At 42.4% G+C, this 11,165-nt stretch overlaps 2 protein-coding genes across 2 annotated transcripts; both read right to left on the bottom strand.

Annotated features, from left to right (window-relative positions):
* LOC136478282 (cyclin-B1-2-like) lies at positions 1-2,475 on the bottom strand. The gene is made up of 4 exons (XM_066476652.1): positions 2,270-2,475; positions 2,066-2,166; positions 906-1,003; positions 1-209 (listed from the first exon to the last, which is right to left on the bottom strand). Exons 1-4 carry the CDS (start codon positions 2,390-2,392, stop codon positions 109-111), a joined length of 423 nt encoding a protein of 140 aa, XP_066332749.1. The 5' UTR covers positions 2,393-2,475; the 3' UTR covers positions 1-108.
* Positions 2,476-4,077: 1,602 nt separating this feature from the next.
* LOC136478280 (uncharacterized) lies at positions 4,078-9,358 on the bottom strand. Its single transcript, XM_066476645.1, has 10 exons — positions 8,978-9,358; positions 7,285-7,350; positions 6,854-7,034; positions 6,461-6,657; positions 6,304-6,354; positions 6,131-6,222; positions 5,589-5,725; positions 5,221-5,303; positions 4,968-5,072; positions 4,078-4,500 (listed from the first exon to the last, which is right to left on the bottom strand). Exons 1-10 carry the CDS (start codon positions 9,332-9,334, stop codon positions 4,357-4,359), a joined length of 1,413 nt encoding a protein of 470 aa, XP_066332742.1. The 5' UTR covers positions 9,335-9,358; the 3' UTR covers positions 4,078-4,356.
* Positions 9,359-11,165: the final 1,807 nt, after the last annotated feature.

Here is an 11,165-nt window from a genome sequence, read left to right as displayed (position 1 = left end):
TGAACAGATGCAAGCCATCAGTTTTCACGTTTCACCATCGTAATATGGTCTATCGACAGAAGTACTGGACTGAGGTGCACAACGTGCGGCAGAACTACATTCACTGCCTCAATTGAAGCTAGGGCAGATAGGTCCCTTGGACAAACCAAGGCGAACCTCCATTCCGTGGTGCATGTCAGGTTGACGGAAACTGTCAGAATCTTGAGGCACTGCAAGCCAACAGAAAAAGAAAATTAGCACAGCTCAAAGACAATTGTGGCAATAGGAAGAACCCACAGATAGAACAATGGGGGAAAATGTTCAGTGCTGTACTTTAATTGTAAAAATGTCTGATCAACAAATACATAGATAAAATATTCAGCGGTAAGCAGCAATGACCACAATGAAACATTTTATCATTTATCAGAGATATTGATCCTAAGAAAGTTATGGTAGCTATGAGAGACAAGCTCAGATCAGACTGTCACAAAGCATATAACACTTTTTCTAGTACATACTCCTGATTTTCTATCTATAGTACATTAATAAATCAAGTAAAACAATAGCCAACAATCATGTAACTTGAATACTCTTGAACTGATCACCTCTCCAACTTAAATTACCTATAACCTCTCCAAGACACAAAGTTCATCCAACAACTATATAATTGGTTTGGTAAATTTTCATACTCTTGATTTACAGGAACTCCTAACTTTGAATTAAGCCAGATAAATCCCATTAGTATTACTTCAAAGGGTCTTTGAAGTAAAACACAATTACTGCTAACTGTAGAAGGTTAAGATGATTAAAATAGGCAGCACTCTCTGGCTAAGAATATTAAGGTGGTCATAAACTATTGCGAAATGTTTATACATGTGATAGAGAAGGAAAATAACTTATTGATAACAAATGACAGAATATCTTACTGTTAAGATAATCTTCAAATCCAAAATCATCCAGGGAACCTGTCAGTGCCTCATATCCAAGCAGAGATGATGGCAAAGCACCAGGGGGCCTCTGGAACCTGGCATCATATATCCATCAGCAAAGGCATCAAGAGAGCAAACTGCTAATCACCAAGAAAGCAATTTAAACTAATAATGTATTAAGTTGTCGAAGGATAAAGATAAACAAAATAGAAGGCACACTCCTATTTCCTTAGTTGCCTCCCACTTTTGTCTGCTCACAATTGGTGTGAGAACTTAGGAGGACCAGATGAACACGAACAATTGGAACATATGATTGCACATTGAAGCAGAGAAAGGTCTAGATATTCTAAGACGTATTTTATAGTGAATACCAACCAAAAGTTGTCCCAGCAATGTGCACATTTTATCTGCAAGAAAGTGGCACTTACGATACTAAGACTTAACAGAAATCCTCACACACACAAAACTTCGACAACAATAGAATAAAACAGGTTTTTGATCCAGATGCAACTGACTGTAGATGTAACCAAGCATGCAGGAAACCATAAGCTGTGAATTACAAGCAGCAGTAAACAAAATAACACAAATAAACTGTTACCACCATGAAGTTTCAAGTTTCAAAACTGACAGACATGGTATCAAAGATGCTACAGTAGTCAAATATCAAAAGCATTCCAATAAGACGCTTAAATACACAGGGAATAAAATCTACGTACAATCAATGTTGTAGTAGCAACAAATACACAGCACACTACAACATGACCATTCAGATTGTAGGTAGGAAAATGGTTAACGACTTTACCAGCAGATGCTGAAACCATGTAAACAATCCTATTGCTAAACAAGGCAATTATACAGAAACACAATTGATTCCTCATCCTTGCAGCATGACCAAAAACTGACGTAAACATTTGACAAAATTTCATGCTTCAGAGGCCTATCGATAGGTATTGCATATGTATATCATGAGGAAGGTAACAAAGTTTCAGGAATTCACCCAAACTTCCCTCGGCACTGTCAATTACAGCAGCCAGATGGGCTTTTTTTATACTCCCATCAACCACGAACTACTCCTAACTCGAATTAGAACGAATTGATGGAAGTAAAATTATTTTTTCCAGTGAGAGCTGCAGAGGTGAACTGGGGAAGTGAAGGACCTGGAGAGGATTTGGGCATCGAGATCCTTGCGGATGTTCAAGGCGGATCCGTAGATGGCCTCTGTCCCAAACTTCTTCTTGTCCGCCCAGAACTTGGCCTCCTGTGCGGAGCGCGCGCGTCCCCCCAAACATGGATCCCAGGCTCAGCGTTAGGGTTTCGAGGGCACGGACAAAGGGAAACGGAGGAGAGCGACGGGTCCTTACCGATTGGATGGTGGACTGGAGCGGGTGCGGCGGCGCGAGGTCAGCCTTGACGCCGGCGTTGAGGCCGAAGCGGAGAGTGTCGTGGGTCTCGCTGATCTCCCTCTTCATGCTGCCGCTCGCCATCGTCGATGCTCTCCGCCTGATCCTCTCTCGCGCGCTCAAGAACAAAACCTTCGCTTCTTTCTTTGCGTGGAAGAAAGGAAACGGCGGCGCTTTGGGCTTATAGGTCCCTACCCTCTTTTAGTCGTTTTGTTGGGCCGGCCCAACTGAGATCTGCCTATCCAGCTCGGAATATAGCCGTTTTTCTAGTTCCACTCGAAATTGCATCCCAAAACAAAATATGTCCCGGACTGATAAACATATATAAATATAAATATATATATATATATATTGTAACAGGGAAAAGTAAAAAAATTAAATATTAACAAAAAAAATAGTCAATTAGGATATAAAACATGTATCAATAGATTGTGTATTCAAAGTACCTCTAGAATTCCTTGATCCTTAGCAAATGACAATATATATTTTATGACTTTACTTGTCAAAATGGAATTATCATTCTAGGACAGAGGGAGTAGAAAAGCAATTGTAAGATATAGATAGGAAAGAACACATATTGAACAAGAATGTTAATTTTGAATGACTCGACTGCTAACCGATAATGCTACAAACACAACGTCGAACAACAGCGACTCGCTCCGGACGGACGCGTAGCGTGACGTGCACCACAACTTTAACTCCCTCCATCTCTTATTCTCATCCGGACACTGCTGGCTCACTCCGATTGGCCTTCTCCCCACCGTGTCCTTACCCTATGCCGCTCGCTCGCTACTCGCTCCCGCACCACCGCGCGCCCCACTTGCGCCGTTGGCTCCTCACCCCCGCCTATCGCATGCCCCACCCGTACCTCGCTTCGGCCGTGCGCCGCGCCGCTCGCTAGGCTAAGTTAAGGCCGGTGCTAGTGGCGCTGGCTGGTGGTGGTGCTCGTGTGCGCCACTGGTGCTGGGTGCGGGTGGTGCTTGTGCACCGCCGCTCGCCGCCGGCTCTGATCCCGATGGTTGGAATCGACCGGCCCAGACTTTTTCTCTCCTATTTTGCAAATGTATGTTTCAGGTGTTTCAGTCGTTTCAAAGGTACGTTGCGGTTGTTTCATATGGATGTTGCAAAAGTAGATCGAGGATGTTGCAAGCGTTTGTTCAAAATGTTTCATCTGTTCCAGACGTATGTTGCAAGCGTTTTGATCTGGATGTTTGCATATGTTTCACACATATGTTGCAACAACAAGTTTTATATATTTCACTCGTTTCAGACGTATGTTACAAGTATTCTATCTGGATGTTGTATATGTTACAATGACTATGTTACAAGTGTATGTTCCAAATATTCATACATTTCAATCGTATGTTGCAATTTTTCATCTGAGTGGAAGTAGATCTCAATGTAGGGTTGTTTAGTGAGAAAGAGAGTTAGTGCGGGGAGCCATGGCAGCAGGCATCCGCGCTGCTGCACACGGCCCGTTCCATATGACATGCTGCCTCCGCTGGCCCCACCGGAGTTCCTTGAGCAGAAGCCTGTGGCACCTCCCCACACGACGGAGATGCAGAACCTAGCAATGGAAGTGGCGTGGGCACAACGATGTTGAGCCCCCCTATGGGTGCGGCAAGCGGGCGGGCTCCCCTGTTACGCGGGCTCGGCGGACGCTCTGTTACGCAGGATACGTAGGAGACTGGACAGGGCGCGGCAGAGCTGCGTCCGGATGCATAGGGCCGCACGTCCGGGCGCTAGGTATTCCCACACGTTCGATAGTATACTATACCATGCGATATGATTTACGTGAATCACAACGACAAAGACAGTCTATAATCTCTACTGGTCACATTACAACACCGTGCAATGACACTATGATAGACTACTGTTGTTGTTTCGTGAGGATGCAAGGTTGCCATAATGCTATCGACTCGATACATCTCGCGTTCCATGTCATGTCAGTAATCGAGGATAAGTTCTGCAGCCGCAAAGCTCAAAATCATGAAGCTGAAGATCCATCCCGTCTGTATTCTGGAATCAGTCTTGTTGATGAACCCCTTCTATTTCTTCAGTAGGCAATCCTTGAACCCCTTCTCCAGCTCTTCTTTATTGAGGTTCCTGCCGATGAAGACAATCTTGTTGATGCGAGGCTCGTTCGGCTCCCACATCCTCTCAGGAGATCCCTGGAAAATGTCATGCACTCCCTGGCCATGCAAAAACAAACAAGCAATTCAGGTTCATTCGGCTTATCAAAGCCAGTCTGAGAAAGTTTGGTATAATGTTAAAATATCCGTCCAAGTCAAACGGTAACACTTAGTAGTAAATTTGAAGAATTAAGATAATCTGCTAAGCACATGAAGATATACAAGGGAAGGTGCCCAGGACAGGTGCAGAGTTGCAAATACTAGCAAGACTGAATGGAGTGATGGAAGATAATAGAAATAGCATGCAGGATCATCAAAGGAAGGAAAAAAAAAATTGTTTTCCTACCAAATTTAAATTTGATCCTTCCTACCAACAATAATACATCTAAATTTGATACGTTATGCTTATGCATAATGCCTTTTCACGTTACTAAATACACATAAATTGATTTTGGTGTGGTAGATGCCACAACTGTTGGTGTATTACGCCATAACAAGATAAAATTGTGGCATTAGTTAACCCAAACCTGAAAGACAAATCGCTGTGGCATTCCACTGACAGAAAGTAGTCCTTTCATCCTGTATATATCCTCACTGTGTTCCAGCAGTAGGTTCCCCAACCAAAAGTCAGCCTGCATGAGTGCATTTCGAATTGCCATCAATATAATATAAGTAACTCCATATCAAACACTACAAAAGGATTATGGTATTTAGACGTCTCAATATTCATTTTATCAATTGAGAAATATAGCAAGAGATGAGGAATAGTTCAAGACTGGCCTTTTCAAGATCCATCTCCCCTTCGCAAACAATGCTCACAGAAGAAACACCAGGATCATGAGTGTGATCATGTGCTTGATGATCTACAAAAAAGGGGGCAGCATAGAGTTTACTTATGTTCATACTTGGAATTTTTAAATCAGTGATAAAAGAGCATTTACATATACAAAATTACAGACAAGACAAGCTTTTCAACTGGGGCATAGATGTACACTTCATAAGATAACCTGTGTCAAAATGTTCTCTTATATTTTTTGCTAAAGTCAATGATGGTTTTGCACATGTCATTCCTAACTGGTGGCACAAATGAGTGATACTACCATGTCAGTCAGGTCATGCCACAATAATATTCCAACACCAAGGCTTACCATGTCTTTGATCATGATCATGATGGTGATGATGGTCATGGTCATGGTCGTGTTCATGCTCATGCTCATGATGATGGTGTTCATGGTCATGTTCTGCGTGGTCTTCATGTGACTTCTCAGCAACAGCACTCTCAATCCTGTAAACAGAATGAATTTCCTTTATCCCCACAGTATTAAATTAGTAACTGTAAGAACTGCCAGAATACAAAATATCATTTAAAAAAAAATCCTTAATGAGATTATACTGATTCTATGGCTAAGCGTACGCTAGTTTTAAATAGTTTTGCTCTCCCAATGCTAGCAGCTGAAGACTCCATGTGGCTGCAACTAAGTTCAACTTTAAGTGCAGTGCATCATCTCATTATGCTTCAACAACTCACATTATTTCATTATGATCTGTTTCTATATTAATTTTCTTTCCCCTTCTCTAAAGTAAATGACAGGGAATAGGCTGGAAGGGCACATAGCCCAAAATGATCGTTTAGCGAGGACACAACATGCCAACACATATAACAGTAAAAAATAAGATGAAAGAAAGGAACCTCTCCAGATCAAATCCTCCAATTCCAAGAACATAATCCAAATCAACTTTACCATACTCAGCTCGCTTCAAATTAGCCATGCGATTGATACCCTGTATTCAGAAAAGGAGGATATTACAAAGTACAAACAAACATATGGTAATGAAATAGCACAATGAATATGCAACACTAACCCTTATACGCTCAACCAAGGACGAAACTTCAGGTTCATTGACCAGATCAATCTGCAGTGAAGTAACAGGGGTTAGATCTATATGTGTTTCCAACAAGGACCCAAATTACAGAAAACAGTGTACTTAAGTCACTGAACATTGATTAGAGGAGCATAACCTTGTTAACTATAATTCTGTCAGCATAGGCAATTTGCTGAACTGCTTCATTGACTATACCCTTGGGCTTTACTTCATCCAAATGAAGTCTAGCATGCTTTGCATCAACTAAAGTAACAACACCATCCAGCTTGACATCATTAAAAACTACATCCTCGGCATAGAATGTCTGTATAATGGGTGCTGGATTTGCTAGACCTGAAAAAATATAGAGAGAGAAAGGGAGAGCAATTAACATGATTATGCAATCCATGGATAACCAACGTGATCAAACTTTTCATGATTCGCATTGCTTTCTGTTCAAAATTTATACAGAAAAAAAAATTAATACGAGATCTTCTCCGGATTATTGTAGCAATATGCAGTTTGAACAATAACCTAACAAGTTCTTTACCTGTTGTTTCAATAACAATATGATCAAACTTCCCCTTCTTCTTGTTCACCAATTCACCAATCATACGGACTAAATCACCACGCACCGTGCAGCAAAGGCAGCCGTTATTTAGCATCATTATGTCCTCAGCTCCAGCAGTTTGTGCAGCGACTAATGAACCATCAATGTCTACTTCTCCAAACTGCAATGTGAACAATGACAGTAAAAGGTAGACAAGTGGTTCAGCTTCGACTTGCATATTAGTTAGGCACTCCTAAGTGATGGATATATCATGAACTAAGTAAATTAAGATGATTTTCTGCATTTCACAAACTAAGCATGCGTTCAGGAATGAAGAAATAACTGCTGGACAGACACTTACAAAACTAATATAATTGAATTACTGAATGCTGAAGTCCGTTTGGCTGACAAAACCATTAATATGAGCATACCTCATTTTCAATAACAGCAATTCGCTTTCCATGGTGAGCAGTCAAGATGTGATTCAGTAAAGTTGTCTGCAAAGAAAAAAAAAACACTGAATATACAATGCCAATACAAATTGTCCAGTTGAAATAAGCAATGCAACGTTCTGTGCACTGTGCAGCATATAAGTGACAGTGTCAAAGGTCGAAGCTATGAAATCAGTTGTACTGTAATATGCATGTAGTAAAGCCCCAGCAAGTGGACTAAATTTCTACAGGTTGATTAGAACAAGAGCATCTCTAGTTTTTCATCTCGCTTGATCAAAACAAAAAATGAGCACCCCGTCCTAGTATCTCTACACTTTCAAATCCAAACTTCAAGCTCAGGCATGCTATTGGGACACGTCGCCCTGAATTCTCTACCAATGGATCAGGCTGTAACTGGATCCAGCGGTTAGCATGCCTCCATCATCAGGGCCTTTTGCTTGAAGCCTTGAAGAAAATTCCAGAGAACTCCATATGTCTCGTCTTTTTTCCGTGTCACTTGAGGTTTCATCTCTCATGCCGTTTCAATTTCAGCTTCCAGTCAAACACACGCAAAAGAACAGGCAAGAGCAAGAGGTGGATCCCATAAAACAGAGCGACTTGAACAACAGGTACTACTCTATCGTTTTATCTAAAAGGGGGACTCAAGTTCTTTATGCTTTTTTTGGAAGAAAATGCATAAAAGTTGAATTTCTTGAGACACTGGCATTCATGGCTGAAACTACACAGAACTGCACAGTTTTGATATGTAATCCTATTTATAATTCACATCTGTCACATCTTTATAAAACTAAGTTGTGTTAGCATTCGCTGTGATAAACAACATTCTTTCACATAGATATTGCACATGCCTCAGTCAACTCAGCTATACTGGACGATTAAGAAATATTCTTATCAGTGTATAATCCTCATAACCACCTATACACATCCCTATGTGTTAAGTTTTTTTTTCTTAGTACTTGATTGTATACTGTTTGATTTGAACATACTATATATTAGTCTTCACATTTTTTTATTGTGCACTGAATCATTACCTGAGTGGGCCCTAACCCTACCATTGCCTTATAAATTTCTGAACAATTCATAGGAAGAGTTGAACAGCTAATTAGCTAATGTGTATTTCACTGATCCAAACCTCTTGAACCTATCTTGTACTGATGCCATATAGCGCGCACATAGCATACTTTACATATGTTACATTCGCTTTATTTTGACCTTTCCATTTCTTCAGGCTTCATCCTCACAAGCACAATCCTCTAGAGACATTAAAGATATGGAGATTGAACCAACATGCGATGACTCTGAAAATTCTTGCAAGAGAAATACTCAGGAGATAGGAGCTGATAACATGGTATATTTCCTAGTGGTATATTTCCATAACAAGATTTAGAAGTCATTAAACAATGTTGGAAAACTGCATTATTGTGACTTCTGTTCATATAGATACTATCTGCACCTAAAATCAATCAAAATCGGCAGTGCCTGTCATTGCCACTGGCCCAATCGCGCAGCTGCCGCGCCCATGTTTCTAGTCCAAAGGCAATCACCGGCTGTAAGTAACAGTGCTGAATACTATCTTCGATAATCGTTTTCAGTGTGAGTCTAGCAACACATGGACTTTCACAGCCGCGCATACCAACGAATGGTAGTAGTACTGAGTTTAGCGGGCCCAGACCTTGCCGGAACCGAGGAAGCCGGTGATGATGGTGGCGGGGATACGATTGTCGGGCGGGATGAGCGTATCCACCCCAGAGCACTCCTCCGCCTCCGTGGTGGAAGCCGCGGACGCCGCGAACCGCCGGCGCGCTCGCCACGACGGCGCCCCCGCCGCCGCCCGCGGTGCCGCCGCGAGGGAGTAGGAGCGCGCGGCGGCGCGCAGGCGCAGGCGGAGGAAGGACGCGACCCTGCGCGCGGGAGACCCGATGGACGCCGCCGCGGAGATGGCCGGGAAGGCGGAGCAGAGCGCCGCCATGGTGCGTGCGCGTGAGAGCCTGAGACTGAGAGAGGAGGGCAAGTGGATATTTGCGGCCATCACGGACCGAGACCAGTAGAGGAAGAAGCGCCCGCTTAGCTTGGGTTGGGGGAGCGTGCTGAAATTATCTCGGCGCGGCGCACGCGCGGGTGGGCTCTGTTGGCCGGGTAGTAAAGGCCGGTACTGTCACTTTCCCCACTTTCTGTCCCCTCTGGTTTTCATATGGAGATGGGTCTCAATTGGGGCCTCGTGCCAGTGGGCTCTCTCTTGCGCTGGGAAAGTTCCTTCTTTTTACATAAATGGGCCGCCAGCACTGTAATGCAGTAGGCCCGTCTGAAGGAGAACTCTGCGGAGGTGAGGTCTGCACTCCGCATGGCATCTGCAATGAGATTAGTACTCAACTTGTAGGTGGTTGTCTGGTGCATTTTCAATTGCTTTATACGGTAATCTCAAATTTGAAACTTGGTGCTTTGAAAAAGGAGAGAATTAGAAGGAAAAAGACAAGAAATTCGTAATTTGGGTGGTGTTTAAATCCAGGGACTAAAGTTTAGGGGTGTCATATCAGGTGTTACATGGAGTGTCACATGGGAGTGTTTGGATAGTAATAATAAAACAAATTACAGAAGTCATCGGGAATCCGCGAGACGAATTTATTAAGCCTAATTAATCCGTCATTAGCATATGTTTACTATAGCTTTACCGTAACATCACATTGTCAAATCATGGACTAATTAGACTTAAAAAATTCATCTCGCAAATTAGTCATAATCTATACAATGAGTTATTTTTTAGTCTATATTTAATACTCCATGCATATGTCAAACATCCGATGTAATAGGGACTAAACTTTAGGAGAAATAACTAAGCAAAGGCCTTGAAGTGATTTCCCGTGGAGATCAACTGCTGGCCAGTGCCAACAGCCCACCACCGAAAAGTACGTACTTCCTCTGGTTCAAAATAGTAGTCATTCGAGTTTTCCGAGAAGTGAGCATTTTTCAACTTTGACCACTTATGTGTAAAAGAATATTAATATTTATAATATCTAATTAATATCATTAGATAGATCGTTAAATATATTTTTATAATAAATTTATTTAAAGATATAAATGTTACACATATTTTCTACAAAACTAATCAAAAATGAAAAAGTTTGATTTACACGCATCTCACGACCTCGTTTAGAGTGAGGGAGTACGTATATCAGAACAGGTACGGTGTCAGGCTGTCATTGATTGCAATTCTTGTTTTTACCCACTCACTCAGCCTCGTGATCTACGATCCGAGGATAATTTTACGTCTCTGTCGCCTGCAGGTTACTGTCTCTGCCACCTGGTGACCTCTCGTTTTGGACGAAATAAATTTACACGTCCTCAGGACGGATATTGTACGTAATCCGAGTGACAGCAACAGGGGATATTTCCTTGCACCTAGCCCCGTCGCTGCTCACGCTGTGAATGTCGTCGGTCGTAACTAAACCGCGACTCTCTCCTTTTTTTCACTAAAAATAACTTACTAGTAGTAGTTGTTGTTTTCACGGTGTACGTACGCGGACGACATCAATGTGAGAGAGACGCAGAGAGAGATCAGCTGAAAACCGGATACATATGAAACTAAATCAGCTGTCGTCGTCGTCGTTTTATCTGGAGTTTAGTGAATGAAATTCAAAAAAAAAAAAAACTGTGCTCGATACTATCGTTTGATTCCAGCTACCAGCAGGTTAATTTAAACACAAGTTTAGCTGGAACCGGCACGATGAGCGGGAGAGGGAAAACCAGCTGCTGTTGCGCTTGCTCCTCCGCCAGCTTCACGATTCCGCCCTGGCGAGTTTTTTTATTGGGGTTGGGGTGTGTGTGTGTGTGTGTGTGTGTGTGGGGGGGGGGGGGGGGGGGGG

The sequence above is a fragment of the Miscanthus floridulus genome, chromosome 8 (assembly GCF_019320115.1).
Source record: "Miscanthus floridulus cultivar M001 chromosome 8, ASM1932011v1, whole genome shotgun sequence".
Taxonomy (NCBI): domain Eukaryota; kingdom Viridiplantae; phylum Streptophyta; class Magnoliopsida; order Poales; family Poaceae; genus Miscanthus; species Miscanthus floridulus.
Note: the sequence above shows the minus strand (reverse complement) of the source record. Positions and strands in the feature narration are given on the sequence as shown.